General features: G+C 39.9%; 2 protein-coding genes across 7 annotated transcripts in view; one reads left to right on the top strand and one right to left on the bottom strand.

Moving 5' to 3' along the window:
* shq1 (SHQ1, H/ACA ribonucleoprotein assembly factor) overlaps window positions 1-549 on the bottom strand; it is a 67047-nt gene extending 66498 nt beyond the window's left edge. Inside the window, exon 1 of one of the 5 annotated variants that reach the window (XM_061831838.1) lies at window positions 460-549. The gene's annotated coding sequence lies outside the window, so the exon portion shown is untranslated. Of the gene's footprint in view, window positions 1-116; window positions 178-202; window positions 283-459 lie in introns of those variants that run through there. The other 4 variants (XM_061831836.1, XM_061831832.1, XM_061831834.1 and 1 more) reach the window with 4 other exon arrangements.
* Window positions 550-1877: 1328 nt separating this feature from the next.
* Window positions 1878-22630, top strand: part of gxylt2 (glucoside xylosyltransferase 2) — a 49550-nt gene continuing 28797 nt past the window's right edge. Inside the window, exon 1 of one of the 2 annotated variants that reach the window (XM_061831840.1) lies at window positions 1878-2336. In XM_061831840.1, the coding sequence (XP_061687824.1) occupies window positions 2059-2336 (278 nt within the window). In that variant the 5' untranslated portion in view covers window positions 1878-2058. The remainder of the gene's footprint in view (window positions 2337-22630) is intronic. The other variant, XM_061831839.1, reaches the window with a different exon arrangement.

Below are 22630 nucleotides of genomic sequence, written 5' to 3'. Positions count from 1 at the left end.
AACTAGACTCGACAAATTTTCAATGGGAGTTTTGTTTCCCTTGACCACATTGATGCGAGGAATCACTATAGAATTACGACACAAATTACAAAAAATGCTCTCGTTTCATTCCGTACAGCAGCAATCACTACTTTTACGAACTCGTTTCACTGCCACGAACATACAACACAATTTGACGCCGAAAATGTGACCATGCACTCACCAGAAAGAAACATCACACAGAGAGACTTCATGTAGCGGCCATGTTTTACCGTAACGTGTCGTAAACACGTTCAGTAAAATCGTGTCGGTTTGGTTTTTACATTACATACATTTACTGTAAAGTACATGTATAATAAATTGTTGACATATTTTTATTAGACTACTCACGTTTTGACGGTTAATTTGCCACCATCGTATTTTATTATTAGTTATTTTATTTATAATTCATTCCGTAATGCAATTTTTTCCACTCCTTACTGCATTCTTGCTCTTTATTGTCACTTATAAGTAGGTTTCATCCATCCATCCATCCATTTTCTTGGGCGCTTATCCTCACAAGGGTCACGGCTGTACTGGAGCCTATTCTGAAATAAGTCAAATACCATGAAAAAGCATTAAATGAACTTTCCAATGAAATTGAGATCACTTTCATCGGTTAAAAACTGAAGAGGTTAGTCATAGTGAAATTTAATATATGAGGGAAAATTAATATCATTTGTTTTTCATTACTATTCCCATGAACATTTAAGAAAATCTTTATTTCCGGCTAATCTACCTACTGCAATGGTCAATTCTATGATACATTAATAATTTGGGATTTATTAACACTTAATTCGCCAAAATTATAAAATAAGGCCGTTCTCGGAAAACAACTAGACATGCAAATAAATCATCAGAATATAGCATTATTGCGTCAGGAAGGGCGTCCGGCATAAAAATTGTGCCAAACATATATATATGCGTTCATCTGAGATGATACGCTGTGGCCGAAAGAAACTTACTGTATAGCATTAGTAGCTTGAGAGTAAGATTTATTTAATTAATCACACTCATAAAATATATTCCCAATTTTTTAAACAATATTTTCCCTAATGTTTACAAAACACAATCTATAGGCCTATCAACAACATGAAATCTATGACGTTTTCACTTATCCTCACGAGGGTCTCGGGAGTGCTGGAGCCAATGCCAGCTGTCAACGGGCAGGAGGCAGGGTACACCCTGAACTGGTTGCCAGCCAATCACAGGGCACATAGAGACAGACAACAGTTGCGTTCACATCACACCTCGGGCAATTTAGAGTGTCCAATTAATACATGTTTTTGGGATGTTGGAGAAACTATAGTACCCGGATAAAACCCACACAGGCTCGGGGCTGAACATGCAACCTCCGCACAGGCAGAGACTCTAGGTGTGAATGGATGTATGGATGGATGGATAGTGAGCAATTGATGCAAGACTATTGTGGAAGTTATCCATTCATCCATTTTCTGAGCCACTTATCCTCAAAAGGGTTACATAATATTATATCTTGTATTTGTCATATATTCAGTTAAATATAGGTTGAATGTGTTTTGCAAATCATTGTATTGTTTTAATTTATTTAACACAACATCCCAACTTCCTCGGAATTGGGGTTGTAGTCAACAATTAGATTTGATTTGTATTTATGTATTTATATATTCAGTTGTAACTTTTGAGATTTAAGCATAAGTTTGCAAATATTGTGGTGAATGTACAGAAATGTGAAAATGCCCACCGGATTGTTAAATATAGTTTGGAGCTAAATGACAAACGCTCTTATTTTCAGGTTGACCGCGTTGAAAAAAAATCGCTCAGGGTTGAGGCGGTAATACTTCATTGTTTACGGTAAATGTGGAGAGACCACGCCCCCGCCGCGTAACCCTCAATGGGCTGTGAGACAGTACCCTCAGCTCCCCATCATCATCGTGAGCAGCAGCAAACTGCAAGCGGGGATACGCAACAAAATGTCAACTCTGCCAGCTCTCCCTAAACCGCGGACATCATGAACCGAGTCCTGTGTCCCCTTTTTCCCCGGAACAAATCACCGTCGCCATGCGGATCCACTGCAAAGTAGTTGCGATCGCCGTGTGTTTCGGAGTTCTCCTACTTTTTTACTTTTGGGGAGGCAATGTCGCGGACGGTCCGCTGCCCAAAGAATTTGCCGTCGGGGTGGACAGGACTTCTCCGTCGTCGGTCAAGCTCGATCGCGATGTTGCTCCAAAATTGACCAGGAAATCTCCCAGTGTGCTCGGAGTGCGTTCGGAGGATCACCCCAAAGGACGAAAAAACTGGAAAGTGACTAAGCGAGAGGGCAACGTCAAAGTAAAGAGGTGAGCAGATTTTTTTCTCTCTCCTTCCTTCCAAGTTTGCATGCGAACACAGAGCACACAAGAATATCGAATAATTTCAAATGTCATGATTTAGGGAGGTTCCATGAACACATCACAATCTACACTAACAATGAGTCCCACGAATCGATTAGTAAGTGGAGGAGGTGTCAATTTAACAGAAGCCATGGTGATGAGCTAACTTTAAAATCTTGCTTGATTCACCCTTTGGTTCTCATTTAAATTCTCTGCTATTGAGTCATGAGTCAATTTTAAATCCATCCTGGATGCGGTAAAACCCTATCATAAATGTACTGTATTACCAACATTCACACTGGCATTATGACTTTAATTTTATTTCTGTAAAATAATTGGTATTGATGTCTATTGTTGAGCTTTAAAAAGTATAGTTTTAATATATTTCTTATCTTCACTATTAGTGATTTGGCATACCTGTTCTGCTTGTGTTGTTGGCATTGTTTATGTTGTGGAGATGACCGCAACAGTGAATTACATGAATAAAGTTCTAAAGGTTACCTTGATTTCACCTGCATAATTGCATACATTGACCTTTACCCCCACTTGCCCCCATGCTCCCACCCAAAAAAAAAAAAAAAAAATCAAGTTCTACTCAAAAAATATCATGTCAGAATATACATTTTATATTACGATTGTTGTTTTCGTTGTGGCAGCATGGTGGAGCAGCTGTAGAGCGTTGGCCTCACAGTTTTGAGGACCGGGGTTCAAATCCCACCCATGCCTGTGTGGAGTTTGCATGTTCTCCCCGTGTCTGGATAGGTTTTCTCCGGGCTCTCCAGTTTCCTCCTACATCCCAAAAACATGCATTAATTGGACTAAAATTAACTAAATTAGCTCCTAGGTTAGGGTTAGGGTTAGTTAGTTACCTAGTTAGCAGGGTTGTAAAACTTCACTGCATCTTGACTGACTGATGTACGTAATGCATTGAGCTGACTAGCGTTTTGACCTTCAGATGTAGTGACGAGTAAATATTAGAAACAACTCTTTATGACATGCCTGTGGCCAACTGCTGCCTTAATACAAATCCAGTACAGCATTATTTGTGATACCAAGATGAGTGTGCCAATCAGAATTATGGATTATTGCCTCCATAAAGACAATTAATAAACCTTAATAGAGTTCTTTTTTACAGCAATTATATTGTACTTGTGTAAATTATGTTGAAGTGGGTGAGTTTCCATTGTAAATAAAATAATAATAGCGATGTGTTAAATCCAGACACACCTCCACAATCTTAATGCAAGGATGAGCAACCAAAATGATGCCAGGGAGCTTTCTTTCCATTATTCAACAATAAAGGGTATGAAGCAAAGGTGGGAGCCAGTCTTTGCTTTGCAAGTCACAAGTCGACACAGGCAAATACTGAGTCAAGTCTCAAATCCTAAACTTTGAAACTCAAAGTAAAGTCTCTGTCTCATTAGTCTGTTGTCATACTGGAGTGGTTCCATCCATCCAGACATCCAGCCATTCATCCAATTTTCTGAGTCGCTTATCCTCACAAGGGCCACAGGAGTACTGGAGCCAATACTTGCTGTCATCGGGAAGGAGTCAGGGTACACCCTGAACTGGTTGCCAGCCAACTACTGGGGGACAAATTTTTAGTTTTTGACATAGTTGGCAAAGTAAAGATGATTCTAATTCTAATTAAACGTTGTGTGTTTACGTGACCCATAGTTTGTTGAATGTCTGTGTTAATTAACTGTCGGCTTCAATTTATGTTTCGCGTTGTTACCATAAAACTGTGAATAAACCATGACTGACTGTTGTGTGTGACACAGTAACATCCTGGTCAATTCTGTCGAATGCCAAACAAAGGGGAGCAATACCAAGCATCTCATTAGACTATTCTAGCGTGGTCTTCCTGGTAATCATGCAATGTATTCCTGTTCTTCCTAATGCTGAATGAGTCTTTATTTACTTGAGGGACTTACCACCTTCACAAAATTAATCATGCGTGATAGTGTCTCTATGTATAGCTTCTGTATTGGAGAAGAACCTGTGGAAGTGCTACGAAGAAAAGTCTGGCTTGTAATGATGAATGGTGTTACAGCAAATTAAAAATATGTACCTTTACGGTGGAGGACGCAATTTTATAATGTTCAAAAATGAATTGAGGGATCACTCCGATTGCATACGGCCCCCAGGGGCTATCTCTGGTTTAATGATATTTATAATAGAACAGCAAATTTAAAAAAAACAAGCATAGTTATTTCATTATTCGATTAAAAAAAAAAAGATATTGTTGAATTTGTACCTTTCTGACAGGGTTTAATCAAAGATCTTTTTAAGGCATCCATGTAACAGAAAGGGCAGATGTACACTGAGTTGTAGTTTTACTGATGAGCTATTCAGAAAAACTTTCGATATACCCTGGATTCGTGGGAGATGCATTGTCAGTTATGATAATAGATTATAGCTAATGAAGGAAATCACATTGCCACCACAGTTTGAGTCATTCAAGGGTGGAGTCATTGAATTATACCTCCCATAGCTCACTCCTCCCAGTCTCTTACAATATACAGCAGTTCAGGCTCCTTAAAAGCCTGCAGACTCTTACTTTACCCGCAGCCAGCAGCTACAGGCTCCTTAAAAGCCTGCAGACTCTTACTTTACCCGCAGCCAGCAGCTACAGGCTCCTTAAAAGCCTGCAGACTCTTACTTTACCCGCAGCCAATATGTATTCTCCTCTAAAGTCACATTGCAGGTTGGAGACACTGTTGGTGAGATTAAAGCCATCAAGGCGTTTCACTGAGAAAAGACCTTTGTGTCCGCCCAGAAGCCACACTCCTCCATGTGTGCTCACCACTGATAAGGGAAATGAGGTGGAGGAGGTGTCATTTGGTGCTGTGGAAAAAAAAAATGCTAGTGGAGAACACACAAGAATGTGTTTGCGGGACACACACACTCATCTTTTTTTTATATTATTATTATAGCTTGACTTAATAAAACTTGCATTTTAAAATGACTATTTTTGTGAGACTATTCACCCATGGTTCTCTATGTGAATAATTCTAGGTCCACAAGGATTTATGTATACATTAGGTGTTGACTATTATATTTTCAAGATGGTGTGTATTTCTCAAACTAATTTTAATTTAATCTTTAAACGTGAGCTTGCATGTTTCCTGGCAATACGGTCAATCGACAAACATCCCCGTTGTTGCAAGTCCCATCATTTCCTCTTGACACACCACACACTTCCTTTGAGTAAAAATATAGAGTGTAGCTCCAGCTGTCCAGCCAGGCTAAGTACACTCGTGTAGTCATCAATCATATAATCACTCAGGTTATGAAATGAAGGAAAAACTTGCTTTAACATTTTTTATAACCTTTTCTGCATTATTTTGGCAATAGCCAGAAATGCTCCCTCTGTTGAGGGAGTTTGTTGATTTTAGACAGTTGGTCTCACAAATGAAGTGGGTATTGTTTTTAAGCAGAACTATTAGTGATTGCAAACTGATCTAATTGTTTGACGACTCCAGATCTTTTTGCACAATTGTGGAAAAAAAAAAAAAACAACAAAAAAACTTTACTGGCAACCTCATTGACTGTTTTTCCTTTTGTCCCAAAAGTATTATCTGTGAATTGACAGTGTTGTCATACTGGAGTGGCTCCAGCTACTGAGGAAATATTCCTTGTGTGTTTTTAATTTAGCATACTTGGCAAATAAACATGATTCTCTTTCTGATGAGCTCCTTCGTTTACCATTACAATTTAGGGTTGTTCCTATGATGGCAACATAGCTTGATTTTGTACTTAAATCGGAATCTAATGAATTAGTCAAGTCATAATTGGAGTCAATACTTGTGCAAAAAAATTATACGAATCAAAATAGATTATTTGGGTTAGCCAACGTATTCCTAAAGTTGGACCGACCCAACCAGTGGTTATTGTAAACCAGCTCAACTGGTTTATGGATGCGACCCTGCGTGTTGGGTAAGGACTGTATTCCCCCATATGGGTCACACGGTGGGCGGCATGGTTACTCAATTGGAAAGCGTTGGCCTTACAGTTCAAGCCCAGACCCACCTGTGTGGAGTTTGTATGCTCTCCCCGTGCGTGTGTGGGTTTTCTCCGGGCACTTCGGTTTCCTCCCACATCACAAAAACATGCAATATTAATTGGACACTCTAAATTGCCCCTAGGTGTGATTGTGAGTGCGGTTGTTTGTCTCTACACTGAAGAAAATAAGTATTTGAACACCCTGCTATATTGCAAGTTCTCCCACTTAGAAAGTATGAAGGGGTCTGAAATTTTCATCGTAGGTGCATGTCCACTGTGAGAGAGATAATCTAAAAAGAAAAATCCAGAAATCACAATGTATGATTGTTTTAACGATTTATTTGTGTGATACAGCTGCAAATAAGTATTTGAACACCTGTCTATCAGCTAGAATTCTGACCCTCAAAGACCTGTTAGTCTGCCTATAAACGTCCACTTCCACTCCATGTATTATGCTGCATCAGATGCACTTGTGTGAGGTGGTTAGCTGCATAAAGACCACCCCATACAATCAGTAAGACTCAAACTTGTAACATGGCCAAGACCAAAGAGCTGTCCAAAGACCCCAGAGACAAAATTGTACAACTCCACACGACTAGAAAGGGCTATGGAGAAATTGCCAAGCATCTTGGTGAAAAAAGGTCCACTGTTGGAGCAATCATTCGAAAACGGAAGAAGCTAAACATGACGGTCAATCTCAATCAGAGTGGGGGTCTATATCATTCTTAGAAAGGTGAGAAATCAGCCAAGGACTACACGACAGGACTTGGTCAATGAACTGAAAAGACCTGGAACCACCATTTCCAAGGTGAATGTTAGTAATACACTAAGACGTCTTGGTTTGAAATCATGCATGGCACAGAAGGTTCCCCTGCTTAAATCAGCACATGTCAAGGCCTGTCTTAAGTTTGCCAATGACAATTTGGATGATACAGAAGAGTCATGGGAGAAGGTTTTGTGGTCAGATAAGACAGAAATTGAACTTTTTGGTCATGATTCCACGACTTCCGTGTTTGGAGGAAGACGAATGATGAGTTCCATCCTGTGAAGCATGGGAGTGGTAGCATCATGCGTTGGGGGTGTTTTTCTGCACATGGGACAGGACGACTGCACTGTATTAAGGAGAGGATGACGGGGGCCATGTATTGTGAGATTTTGGGGAACAACCTCTTTCCCTCAATCAGAGCATTGAAGATAGGTCGTGGCTATGTCTTTCAACACGACAATGACTCGAAGCACACAGCCAGGAAAACCAAGGAGTGACTCCGTAAGAGACATATCAAGGTTCTGGCGTGGCCTAGCCAGTCTCCAGACCTAAACCCAATAGAAAATCTTTGGAGGGAGCTGAAACTCCGTGTTTCTCAGCAACAGCCCAGAAACCTGTCTGATCTAGAGAAAATCTCTGTGTAGGAATGGGCTAAAATCCCTCCTGCAGTGTGTGCAAACCTGTTGAACAACTACAGGAAACGTTTAACCTCTGTAATTGCAAACAAAGGCTACTGTACCAAGTATTAACATTGGTTTTGTCAGGTGTTCAAATGCTCATTTGAAGCTGTATCACACAAATTGTTAAAAAAAATCATACATTGTGATTTCTGGATTTTTCTTTCGATTATCCCTCTCACAGTGGACATGCACCTACAATGAAAATTTTAGACCCTGCATGAGTTCTAAGTGGGAGAACTTGCAATCGAGCACAGTTTTCAAATACTTATTTTCTGTACTGTATGTGCCCTGCGATTGGCTGGCAACCAGTTCAGGGTGTACCTGTCCGTTGACAGCTGGGATAGGCTCCAGCACTCCCTGTGACCCTTGTGAGAATAACCGGCTATGAAAATGGATGGATGGATGGGTTACATGGGAGTTTAATTTTAGGTTATACAATATTACCCCAAAAAAAATGGTCTAACTGAGCTGATAAATCCAATGGATTTGCATTTCATTTTGGTGAAAAAACAAAATCTGTTAAATTTCAGCACAAATCAGCAAAAATGAAGCCACCCAGGAAAAAACTCTCTTACCATGTCAGAATTTTATATATTTGACAAAAAAAAAAAAAAAACTGTAGAGAAAACAGTCTAGCAGCTGAAACAATCAATGAGCTGTCTTGACTTGATACCGTCTGACTTTTTCAAATCTGAAGCCGGACGTTTTCATGTTAGCAAGCTATAGACCCATCTCTAAAGATTGTTGAAAGATTTTTTTTTAATCAGCTCAGCAATTTCTTGAATTAATATTGAGTTTTTAACAAATTTCAATCATGTTTCCAAACTCATCACGAGTCAGAATCTGCTCTTATCAAAGCATAAAATGATATAAGGTTGAATACCGAGTCAGGAAAAGTGTTAATTTTGGTAATTCTGGTCTCATTGCGGCTTTTGGTATGGTAGATCAGGAGTTCCAAAACGTTTTTGCCCCAAGATCTACACTGCAAGCAGCCAACCTCCGCTGATCTACCTTTTTTTTTGTGGGAGTAGGCGTCGTGACCATGACTCCAACTTGAGAGCACAGAGAACTAACAGCAAGTTAAAATTCTGGGCCACCAACACATCTCACCAGTAATATATTGATGTACCTAGCATCACCACATGAGCCAATCTTGCACATGACAACATAATTCATGATGCTTTTTTTTTTTTCATTACCTGCGTTTGCACTGATGACTTGCACTGAAGTGAACCAGGCAGGGATGCATAGTCCGAACAGTCATTGCTGACAGCCAGCTTCAAGCACACTTCCAAATGTTCATCAGTTAGGGTAGAACAGTATTTGGACTTAATGAGCTTCATATGGGAAAAGGCTGGCTCTCATAGATAAGAGGAGCCAAATAATGTGGTATAGAGGGAGAACATTTCCTCATGTTGGTGTACTTTAGCTGAGCGCGTAAGTTACAAAAACTGCAGTGAGAAACACTCACAATCTCTTATGGCATTCCACATTTGCTGGGTTAAATCTTCAGCCATTGCCTCACAGCACCGTGTAACTTTACTTCTTGACAGCTGGAGAGCTTTGATCAAATATAATATTTCTGCCTTATTTTTAAAGTCCCAGAACAATCCGTCAGCTGTTTCAGTGATTGCCTTTTTTACCATCTCTGCTCCTTGGAAGAACTTCTTGTTAGGGTTAGGGAAACTTCAAACAGGCCGAGATATGTATTGGTTGAAGCAAGGGGACACATCTGGCATTCCATGGTTTGATTCCCTGGTGGAGTTGTGTGTTACTGATGGTAGCCATTGTCCCCATTCGATGCAGGTCATAGGTGAGGTATGATGAAGATTATAGGCTGCTCTTATTTTATGTGGGAGAAATTGCACAATTGGTAGCTGAATACTATTTTAGCCCATCTATTGTTGCTGGATTTCATTAAAATATCAGTCCTTATTATGTTGTGGAAATATTATCATTTTACTCAGCTAAATGCCAAGTATATCAACGCTTAATTAGAACATTCAGAACTATATTCATCATGGCAGTCTTAATGTACAATAAGTTTCCCCGACCTTGTAAAAGTTCTTTGGATTCTTTAAAAGCTTCACAGGCAGATGACAACTTTGTCATTATGATACCTGTTCACAGAGAAATGTAGAAAAAAATGTTGTTTTACTGTTGCGACCATTGCATATAGTAGGTGCATTGCCATATTAAACACTTAACATGCATAATTGTACGAAACTTTGTTGTTGTTTTTTTTCTTTGATTTGGTGAATGAGAAACTGTATATCACATTGTCACAAATGTAATAAAATGGCAAATAGATGTATTAATTTTAGTATTTAGTATTAAATACCTTTCTATGGGTGGGAAATGTGGGTTAGCGATCAATTCCCAATACTAATTCGCATCCATAAATTCACCTATTCCCAGATTGTGGGAAAACAAAAAAAAAAACATTTTTAAAATTTAAATTGAGTAAGATATTTTTTTTGTCCCTATAATTGATACAGCAATTATTGTATGCTGAAAACACACCAAAAAACATAACAATTTGTCTGCTTCAAAAATAAAAAAATTGTGATTTCCGAGGGGTTGCGTCAGGAAGGGCATCCGGCGTAAAACTGTGACAAACAAACTATGCGTTCATCTGAGATGACACGCTGTGGCGACCCCTAACGGGACAAGCTGAAAGAAGAAGAAGAAGATTGCTCCAGTAAAAAAGTCTTTTTTTTTTTTTTTTTGTAATTTGGCTTGCCAAGAATACTCTTTACAGTATGTCTGATAGGTATTGTATCATCCTGTCTGTTAATGTAACTGACAAAAAAGTTGTCTGCAGAACCAAACTCTGCTGGAGTTGTACGTATACAGAGTTGCTCAAGCAATCACGAATCTAGGAGCAGCCGTCTCAGATTTGTAACTATTAGATTTTTGATTGACACTCAGCTGTCGGAAACGCCAGAGTGAATATTTAGGATGTCTCCATTAGGTCAATTAAAAAAATAAAAGTGAAAAAGCACCAGCTCAGTGGAACATTGTCAACCTATCTACAACCACCAGTCCATGTTGTCATTGTGTTTCGGGACACTGAACACTGAAGTTCTTGTCATTGTTTCGCTAACTGCTTCATCGCCCTGAGCCATCACAATTAAAACAAGATGCTTTTCTCACCATCACAAGGTGCCCCAGGAGTTTTGGCACATTGATGGACTCCTGCGCTTTGCTGTGCAGTCAAATGTCCATTGTTTTACACCAGAATGCACTCTTACAGTAGTTCATTACCATCACTGAAATTGTTGAGATACACATACAGGTACTGTACAATGTGTATCAGTAGGCTTAAGTGTAAAACATTATTCTGTATTTTCGTGTGCAACAATATGTAAAGATGTTTCTCAGCATTTGAAATACTATTAGAGTGTTTTGGCATCCTAGTTTCTGGTACCTTCAAGATGCATTTACAATTGCTTCTAGGGGAGCATCATTTATTCAAGGAAAATGCTATTCATGGCCCGGCTTAGTCCTAAATCATAATGAAGAGTCCGCTGTATTGGATAGTTTTTCGTCTTCAGGGTTATGTTAATGTTGTTGCTTTGTGTGAGACCAAATCATCTTGTGTAAATGTGTGGATTTTCAGGAGACTAACCAGAGTGATTTACAATCTGTTTTTTTCAGTGTTACGTAGTGAGTCTACTTCTGGACCCATGTGTCTTAGCGTTGAGCAATATGGCAGAGCTGTTAACCTTTTTTCCTGTTACAAATTTAATTTCTAATGGCCCATAACGCGTCACAAAGGGTTTAAACTCCTACAAGTCTAACCGGGTAAATAGTGTGGCGATCCATGCTGGAGTTATTCGTGGAAGTGTGCACGCTTCAATGAAAAACAAAAGCTACAAAGTCGAGGTAAGCTAATGTGTTTACATCACTGATAGCGTAGGACAATGCCATGGCTTAATCTCATCTGTGCTGACAGATTTTTTTCAACGATATTGATCCTATCCATATTTATCTTTAACTTATTCACATCTATCTACGAGAAGAATCGTGTCACTGGCAACTTTGGCTGAGTATTGGCTGCAGTTGGACGCAACTCTAACCCTCCCTCGCTCTTCAGTACTTTGCAAGGACAACACAATATCAATGAAGGAATCAAGGTTAAAGATTCAAATCATTTTTATTTTCGCTAAACTAGTACATCCATCCATCCATCCATCCATCCATCCATCATCTACCGCTTTTCCGGGTCACGTTGCAGGGGAAGTAGCTTCAGCAGGGATACCCAGACTTCCCTTTCCCAGCCACTTCTTCCAGCTCTTCGGGAGACCCCTTCCACCTCATCTGGTTCCTCTCAATGAGGAGGAGTAGCGGCTCGACACTGAGCCCCTCCCGGATGACCGAGCTTCCCACCCTATCTCTAAGGAAGACCCCAGACACCCTGCGGAGGAAACACATTTCGGCCGCTTGTATCCGGGATGTTATTCTTTCTGTCAGGACCCACAGCTCGCTCATGCCCATAGGTGAGGGTAGGAACGTAGATTGACTGGTAAATTGAGAGCTTCGCCATTCGACTTAGCTCCCTCTTCCACTATGAGAGACGAGAGACGACAAACTCTGCATCACTGCAGATGCTGCACCGATCAGTCTGTGTATCGACCGCTCCATTCTTCCATCACTCGTGAACAAAACCTGAAGATACTTGAACTCCTTCACTTGGGGAAGGATCTCATCCCGACCTGGAGAGGACACACTACCCTTTTCTGACTGAGGACCATAGTCTCCGATTTGGAGGTGTTGATTCTCATCCCAGTCGCTTCACACTCTGCTGCGAATCGCTCCAGTGAGAGCTGGAGATCACGGCTTGATGAAGCCAACAGAACCACATCATCTGCAAAGAGCAGAGAGGCGATGCTGAGGCCACCATACCGGACACCCTCTACGTCTCAGCTGCGGCTAGAAATTCTGTCCATAAAAGAACAAAATCGGTGACAAAGTGAAGCCTTGGCTAAGTCCAACTCTCACCGGAAATGAGTCCGACTTATTGCTGGCAATGTGGACCAAACTCTGACAGCGGTCGTACAGGGACCGAACAGCTTGTATCAGGGAATTCAGTACCCCATATTTCCGAAGAACCCCCCACAGGACTCCCTGAGGGACATGGTCAAATGTCTTCTCCAAGTCCACAAAACAGATGCAGACTGGTTGGGCGAAATCCCATGAAACCTTGAGGAACTCTGTTAAACTCTAATACATATATGATTAATCCAAATTGAGCATAACTTTTCTTCAGGCTCTGGGCTGGGGGATCCTTCATGAACCTGTTGCTCTTGGAGAGTAAACATAGCATCACTGGCCAGCCTGGCTCTCCAGCAGTACCTGAACTATCTCCAAGTGGAGTTCTTGGAGCTTCATCCGTTTTTTAGACCCCTCCTTTTCAACTTGCGGTAACATTGGACGAGAGACGGAGTACATGCTGAAACTGGACAAACGCAAAGCATATATATTTATAACAAAGCAAAGCAAACTTATTTGTATAGCGCATTTCATACACGAGGTAACTCAATATGCTTTACATGATTAAAGGCATTTGAAAACAAAGAGATAAACATTTAAAATGGGATTAAAAACAATAAAAATGACAAACAAAATATTAAAAGAAAAAGACAATTAAAACCGCATACAGTGCAAGTAATATGATCAAAAAGCGGACATATTCTAAAAGGCATGAGAAAAAAAGAACAATTTTCAACCTGGATTTAAAAGCATTCACACTTGGGGCTGACCTCACCTCTGTTAGCAATTTATTCCATTTGTGTGCAGCATAATAGCTAAATGCTGCTTCCTCATGTTTGCTTTGGACTTTACACTCCACTATTTGAGTCAGTCGATCTCAAAGCTCTACTGGGTTTGTATTCCGTAAGCATTTCTTTTCATATATTCAGGACCGAAATCATTGAGTGATTTATAGACCAGTAGCAGAACTTTAAAATCTATTCTAAAGCTGACTGGAAGCCAGTGCAAGGACCTTAGGATTGGCGTTATATGCTCTGACTGCTTTGTTTTGGTCAGAACTTGAGCTGCAGCATTCTGAATGAGCTGTAGCTGTTTAATAGTCTTTTTGGGGAGTCCAGTCAGAAGACCATTACAGTAGTCAAGTCTAATAAGTTTCTTTCGGCTTGTCCCTTTCGGGATCGCCACAGCATGTCATCTCAGATGAACGTGCATATATATGTTCGGCACAATTTTTACACTGGATGCCCTTTTTACGCAACCCTTCTCAGGGAGTGGAGGCCCCAGTGGGATTCAAATCCACAACCCCTGGTTTATCAAACCAATGCTCTAACCACTGAGCTACGGGGGCTCTTAGTAAAGTCTACTTGAGATAAAATGAGCTTTTCCTGGTCTGCTTGACACATACAAGACATCACTCTAGATATGTTTTTCAGAGGGTAGAAGGCAGTTTTTGTGATTGATTTGATATGATTGTTGAAAGTCAGGTCGGAATCAATCGGAACACCAAGGTTTCGGACTTGGTCTTTGGTTTTTAAAGATAGAGAATCCAGGTGTTTACTAACAGCAATTATCTTTTCTTTATTGCCAAAAACAATTGTCTGTTTTGTTGTGATTTAGTTGAAGAAAATTTTGGCTCATCCAGTTATTTATCTGATTTAGACAGTGGCACAATACCTCAACTGAAGTGTGGTCATCTGGAGACACTACTAAATATAACTGTGTGTTATCTGCATAGCTATGGTTGTCAAAATTAAAGTTTTGAAGAATTTGACCCAAGGGTAGCATATACAGGCTGAACAAGAGAGGTCCAAATTCTGACCCTTGAGGGACCCCATAGGTCATTGCCATTTGCTGAAACAGAGCATCTCCAATGGTGACAATATATAGCAAATTTCATACACATGGTAACTCAATGTGGTTTACAAGATTAAAAGTACTTAAAAACAAAGAAATGAAAATTTAAAACAGATGAAAAATGTAAAAATTACAATGAAAAATAAAACAACATACAAATAAAACCATGTACAATGCCAAAAATATTTAAAAATGGGACTACAATGTCAGTCGAACTTCACTTTTTGTGGCTTCAATGCTTCGCGTTTTTTTTTCATCACCCCCCAAAAAAATAAAAAAATAAACTTATAAAAACAAAGCCATCTTGGCATATTGGGGGAAAACACATTCATACAATTTGCGTGATTGGCCCCTGGCGTGACATTAACCAATGAGAGCTTGTGTGGATTTATTGTCTGAGGTGATTGGCTGCGCATCATCAAAGCCTCGCGTAGCAACTTCCATTTCACCCTTTCCTTTGTCCTTCCTTTTTCTCATTTTCATCTTCGCTGTTGACTGCGGGACAACCTCTCATGTTCACAATGCCCCTGAAGCACTGTGCTGATCCAAAAGCTTCCTTCAAATCGCCAAGAAGAAGATGACGATACGTGAAAAAGGAAAACTTTTGGATATGATCAAAGACAGCAGACGTTATACTTTTGTGCAATTATGGTGTGAATGAATTATGGTGCGCTAATCCCCAGTGTGCTCCATAATGAAGGATGTGGCAAACATCGGTAAAACCGCTTCAATAACTTTAAAAGCGAAATTTGTGGTGACGCCGCAAAATAAGAGGATTGTTCGAAGGGAAGCTACGTTCACTTTGTAGACACCAGATTGCAGAAAAAAGGCTGTGAGTTTGGACACCAAGATGATCAGGACAAAGGCTAAAACCCTTTACGAACAAATCCTGCCCGATGACAAGATGAAGAGGCTGAAGAAAGTGCTGACGTACCTCAAGCCAGCACTTGTGCTGCAAGGAGTAATTGACCCCTCTGTAGAAATTGCGCAATCCGTGTCACTGACCAATCAGAGGCCAGAGATCTGCATAATCTCAGACTCAAATCTCAAACAACGCTGGATGGTCCAGTATAGCTTCTGTTGGCGTTTTATTGCGTATTTGGGTTCTTTAACAATAGATATGGTTAAGAGGTGTAGTCTCGGACTTTATAATAGTGACGACAGGTATCCTGAAAGGCTGGAGTTCAATTCGTACCCTTTGCAAAACCGAAGACCCAGTACGAAAAATGCCTTTGATGGATCAAACTTTGTGGAAGACCGCATCATCAACTGAATGCATCTAAAATCAACCGGAACAGAAGACCGAGTACGAAAAATGTCTTTGATGGATAAAACTTTGAGGAAGACCGCATGATCAACTGAATCCATCAACAGGAACAGATATGTTTGCACGAAGGTAAGTCCTATATTTGATTTTCAATACATGTCTCATATTAGCAGCTCTTCGCTTGCATAATATAGCTACGTGTGAATGATTGACACACTTGATCTGTGTTGAGCGATATTTTGCGATGATCTGACTGCACAAACGTGTCGCTTTGTTCGCAGCTACGCGGCTAGGGTAAACCGGACTGTGTTAGCACGAAGGTATGCCCTATATTTGATTTTCAATACATGTCTCATATAAATGAATTAGCAGTTCTTCGCTTGTATAATATAGCTACGTGTGAATGATTGTCACACTTGATCTGTGTTGAGCGATATTTTGCGATGATCTGACTGCACAAACGTGTCTCTGTTCAGCGGTGAGCTAGGCTAAACCGGACTAGCAGTCCTAAAAGCCTTCGACGTGCACCGAGTCACCAACACTGAAGGAAGGATGTTTGAGGACACTAAAGTAGTGATTGTCGTACTCGGTCGGGACTTACGTAGGTTCGGCACTAATTCAAGAATAATTATTGAGGGGAACACGTGACGTTACACAAAGAAAACGAGAGAAACAACTCGTAAATCAAGCCTCGCCTTCTTTTCCTTCATACGGCGGTTCACAAACAGCTATACAGATACACATACAGATTCTGCACACAAGTGTGATATGTAACACGAAAATAGGAAACTGTCAATGACGAATTCGTCTTTGGGTTATAATATATTATATTATGTGGCTTCTCGGTCTTCCTCTGACTCTGGAAAGATCTCGTGCTAATATCAATGGTTTCTCCGTCAATATGCATGTAAATACCATTGAAATACGCCTCGCTGAAATACTTGAAGCCCTGCTGTCTGCTTTTCAACGATATTTCACTTTTAGCTAAGAATGCAAGTGAGAAATCAGCCGGTAAATCGGAGAGTTTCGCTCTATTCTTTTCTTGCTGCGCTGATATTTTTGCTAATTGTTTGTCTGACGTCAGCGCACGTGGCGTGACGTCACTTCAGGAGGCGTGGTTAAGTGCCCTGTACGGAGGGGTCAATTTAGCAAGCAAAGTTCGGTTTGAAAAATTTCAAGTCTTTCGGTCTCATAAGCGTGTATGGTGACGCTTCCTCCATCGACAACGATGCTGCTCGTTGTTATGTGGAGGAAGAATTTGCACAAAACATTGACGACAATATGGTATGAGATGTCGAGTTTACAATTGTATTGACAGGGTTATGTCCTTGTAAAGGGGAATTTTGAGGTAAAAGAAAAAACAAAGACAACAACCCCCCATCACCATGTTTTTCTCTGATAAAAACCTCCTGAGATGTTCATAAGTAAAGGTATCACTGTAGCTTTGAAAATATCAGACGGTATTGAGTCAAGACAGTCCGTTGATGGTTTCTATTGCTGCATCGCTTCCTCGTCAATTTACCTCAGGGCCGCTAGAGGCAGCGTCCGGATGAGGGTGAGCCGCAGCCTCAGTGCAAATGCACTCATGGCTAATTTCAATTAGAAATTTAAAAGAAAATTCAAGCTTCACTTTTTTTTTCAAGTTGAACACATTAAGATGGGAAGCAACACGGTGGTCCAACTGGTCAGACCGTTGGCCTCACAGTTCTGGGGTCCGGGATTCATATCCCGGACCTGCCTGTGTGGAGTTTGCATGTTCTCCCCGTGCCTGCGTGGGTTTTCTCGGGCATTCTGGTTTCCTCCCACATCCCCAAAATCATGCATCAATTAGGGACTCTAAATTGGCCTTCGGTGTGATTGTGAGTGCAACCGTTATCTGTCTCCATGTGCCCTGTGATTGGCTGTCAACAAATTTAGAGTGTACCCCACCTCTTGCCCGATGACAACTGGAATTGGTGCCAGGACCACTGCAACCCTGGTGAGGATAAGCAGCTCAGAAAATGAATGAATGAATGAAAAAGCATAATCGCAGAAGCTTGTGTCAACAAATTGTGTTCAAAACTATTAGTAAAACATTACATGGCAACGCTGCTGTAATTTTTACTCAGAAAAATATTTCTCTGCTTGCACGTGCCCAAGAGGCATATACCCCAACTATGATTGGTCTGCTTTGCACACAATACTAAGTGCCATTGATGTCAAACTCGAGGGCTGCACTAACAAACTTTCATATTAAGGTGGGGGCCGCAAAATATTATCTTGCGGGCCGCCAGTTTGAGACCACTGCCTGAGAGTGTTTTGGTCAGCTGTATCAAACTTTAGCATGGTAATAGAGTTTTCCTTGGGTGGCTTCAGATGTAGGATCATTTGATCCTTTTGCTGATTTGTGGTGACATTTGACCTGATGGGTTGTATTTTTTCACTAAAATAACAGGCAAACTCATTACTTTAATCAGCTGTTAGTCCTTGAGCAATCTGATTTGGGGGTGGGGGGGTTGGGGTGTAAGCTTGTCAACCACAGAAAACAGAGTGCTAGTAATTTTGAAGTGCGTACTGATGATTTCAGAAACGTGTTGCTGTCTAGCCATGACTATCTCTTGCTTAAAATTACAAAGACTTTGTCTGTAGAGGCCCTTGTCAATTTGGAGTTTAGTTTTTCTCCACTGAGGTTTGCTTTCTGACACAGACAGACACACACACATCTCTAGGACTTTTTTTCAAGTTTTATTAATGCAGTACACATGACACTTTCTTCATAACATCTGGAATCAGTCAAAAAGCTCAACAAAGGAACCAAAGGAATGAATTCGATGCCTGCTGCAGAGCAAGCATAAAACTGGGCTCCACCAATGTTTCACACCGGACACAGAGAAAAAAATCTAACCCTTTAAAGACAGTATCAAAGAAAACAACGACAAAGTAGTTATTTAAAACAGCCATTATAAAGCTGTGCCAAATAACCCTTTTTAGTGCAAGATACATAGGCAGGCCATGGGGTAACATTGTGTTTCAAAGCCATTCCACTGTTTCCATCAGTCTTGCCATCCCTTTTTTCATAAACGTCTTAAAAACTACACTGATCAGTAGACACCTGAGAGGAATTGTTCACATTTTTATGTCGGTATCCTCTCCCATTATCTGTCAAATACCAGCCAAAATAATTAGGGTTTTTGTTTGGTTATACACTCAATGAAAAATCATTGGAAGTGTTTGGAATAGTTGGGGATTTTAAATGTTTTACAACTATAAGGAGTGAACCTCCTGTTGGCCCAAGCACATGTGGTTTGGTCTCATAGTTTTGTCAAGACGCTAACAAAATGTCAAATATCAGAATGCACTGTAAGGTTCCATCGTATTCCTATAATGTCCAGTTTTTGGTTTGATTCAATTGTGAAACTACTCTGAGGTGGTTGTGAAGCAGCTCTATTGTATTGTTTGGCCTCTGCCAATTGACTGTTCAACTAAACGCCGCACTACCATACACTACCTACCCAAAAATGAAAATCAGATGTGGCAAACTAGAATGTTTCTGCTAAAACAAAACAAAACAAAAGGGTACATGAAAAAACAATTACAATACATAAGAGAAGCCTGTAATTTTCATTGGTGTACCTCATTTATGAGAAACAAAATGAGGAAAAAAGCCCAAATAATTCTAGAAATTTGTGACAGTGATTCTTTTCAGAAAGATAAAGAACTACAACACAAAAAAATAATGAATGCATACATTGCTGCACTTCTGTGTAAAAACAGTTATCGGTTTCAGATTATCTTGCAAATTTATTTTTCATATTTTCTTTGTCTTTTCTCAGTTTTATTTATTTGTTTTTGAGTGCTTTTAATCATGTAAACCACATTGAGTTACCTTGTGTAGGAAATGCACGATACAAATAAATTTGCTTTGCTTTGCTCTCCTTTTTGAAATCTGGCTGGCCTATGTGTTGCGGGCCGCCTCAACACCAAGTGAGCAGCCATGGATGGTCGTTACAGCGAAGAGCAAAAAAAAAAAAAGAATGTCAGTCAGTGCAAAATATTGACATCAGACTTACAAATAGATTTGAGGCACTCTTTCAAGACCCAGGCCAAGAATGCTCATACTCCACCACCACTGAAAGGTATGAAATTAAATCATCCAAGAAAAAATTGGGACCCCAAACATTAATAGTTGGTGATGGAGCCATCAAGGATGTGAAATGCTTTTGCAGTAAGAACAACACCAAAATACTGTGTTTTACTGTGACATGGTGTGTGATATCTCTCATTGATCAGCACCCAACTGTGATATCTATCGTTATACGCACAGGGGCCCTGGATGTTCTCAAGCAAGGTACTGAAGCAAGATTTTATTGAGCTCCTAACAAAAGTGCTAGGATTGGATGTTGAGGTTTTTTTTTTAATAATTATTTTTTTCTCGTCTTTTATATACAAACAGAAAAAGTGAGAAAAAATACAATTAATTTACATTTATTAACAATGGGATAATAATACCTTTTATAAATGACAGAAGCGGAGGGTTTCTCTCATCTCCAATTATCTGATCTAGTAGGTCATGCTCAACCAAGTTTATACTCGTAAGTGAGCAATGCAATGAGCCGGCATTTTGGCTAACACGAAGGAACAACAAGCTACGTTCTCGGAGGTAAAACTAATGGAAACAAACGAGTCCACTTGGGGGCGCCTCTGTTCTTTACATCACTTCCTGCTTCTTCTCGAAAACAAATCCCTCGAGAGGATTTTCATGGCGGGAGTTACAAAAAGCTGTATACATCAAAATCATGTTTTGTGGTGGGGGAAAAAAACGCATGGGCCCATATTGGCTACCGTTTTTTTCATTAATAACGTCCATCATCCATTTCATGAGAGTAGCCCTATAAGTAAAAAAAAAATTTTAGGTTTCAAATTTTCTTGGTTTCGGAACCCTTGGGTGATACTGTACCTGTTCTGACACCAAGACAAGATCCAATACTTATGAGTTTAAAAAAAATTACAGCACAACACGCTAAGAAAAAGGAAAGATGATGATAATAATAATAATAATATTTATAATAATGACAACAACAAAAGCAATAAGTGGTGGGAACCAATGAACAAAATTAAGAAACTTGATTTCACATTATCTATTAACATCTTTTGATGTTATGGCATAATTTGTCTAGTTTTCCCAATGTCACTCAAACTTGTCTTGTTCTTGCCTCAAGATGAAAGTTAACTTCTTCATTTTAAAGATATCTTGGACCACTTTAATCCAATCCTCAACTGTGGGAGTGTTCTTTATTAACCATTTCTTTGTAATAGCGTTTTCTCTTGCTAGCGAAAAAATACTGTATATATATATATATTCATTTTCTAGACCTTTGACAGTGTCTGGTATTAATCCCAAGTCCAAGGTTTCAAATTTTAAAAGAATCGTGACTTTCATAATTATCTCCATGTTTTGTTGAATGTCTTTCCAGTTTTTTACAATGATTGGACAGTCCCAGAACTCATGAAAATGTGTCTCCTTATTCTTTGCACAATCTCTCCAGCAGGAGATACTTGCATCCAGTGAGAATCCTCTGAGCTGGAACTTTGAAAAATTTTTCCACCCAAATTCACTCCAGGATAGAGCAGAAGTACTTTTCCACTGGTTGGAAATTATCTTTTTCCAAGTTTCCACTTGCAGTTTAACATCACTTTCCTTTTCTCATTTCTCTTTAATAGATATGGAATCATCACCATCTAACACCTATAATATTGTATAAATCTTAGATATGTTTCCACCCCCTGGATTTGACTTATAAGCAAGAAGCAATCTCTTAACCTTACACATATTAGTTTGTGATTCTTCTTTTTTCATTATTTTCTCTTGGTAATGTCTCAGTTGCAAAAATCTATAAATGCTGAGGTGGATGCTGAGGTTTTTATAAGCGGACCTCTCCCACTTGTATGATCTGGAGATGAATGTTTCTCGAGGCTCCGTCCATTGAAAAGGTGGCGAAACAAGGTGTGCACTGCACTATCCGTGAGTTTCATCGACAATTTCTCCCTTTTTTTCGGAGCGTAAAAATCTTTACAAAGCAGACAGTTTCTGTCTAAATAGACAAGGGGTTAAGTTATTGGGTGCCAACATTTTCTACTGTGTGTCATTCACCGCCCTGTAAAGAAAATGTTTACAAAAATCAAGCACAAAAGGATCCAGTTTTTCCCCAAACAATCGGAGGAACAAGAGATAAGGCGAGACAAGGTGCACATAGATTCATTTGGGTCATTCAAACAATCAGATGAGCAAATGACAAATGGAATGTGCCAGCATTTTAAATATCCCACACCTCCTATTGCCCCAATGGAGCCATTCACACCTCAGAATTTCCGAACATCCTAACAATCTGCAGAATATTGGCTCCCCTTCTCCCAGCCTGAATGCAATGTTGGGTCTGATGGAGACCATTGTCAACGATGGAGTCCAGCCCATAACACGGCAAGAGCTTCCTCCCATCCCCCCCTCACCTGAAACCACAGTCCATTAAGAAGTGAAAGGCCCCTCCTCCACTCATGAAGACTATCTGTAAATCTGACTATTTACCGGGTCTTTTCCAGAATAACTCAAACCCCTATGGAAATCAGGCATTTTTCATCCCTGTAATTACAAGGGACATAAAGTTGGTGAAAGACATATGGTACAAAAAAAGTAGAACTTCCAACTTAGTGAAGATAA

The sequence above is a fragment of the Syngnathoides biaculeatus genome, chromosome 10 (assembly GCF_019802595.1).
Source record: "Syngnathoides biaculeatus isolate LvHL_M chromosome 10, ASM1980259v1, whole genome shotgun sequence".
NCBI lineage: Eukaryota > Metazoa > Chordata > Actinopteri > Syngnathiformes > Syngnathidae > Syngnathoides > Syngnathoides biaculeatus.
The sequence above is the reverse complement of the archived record's forward strand: the minus strand, read 5'-3'. Positions and strand labels throughout refer to the sequence as shown.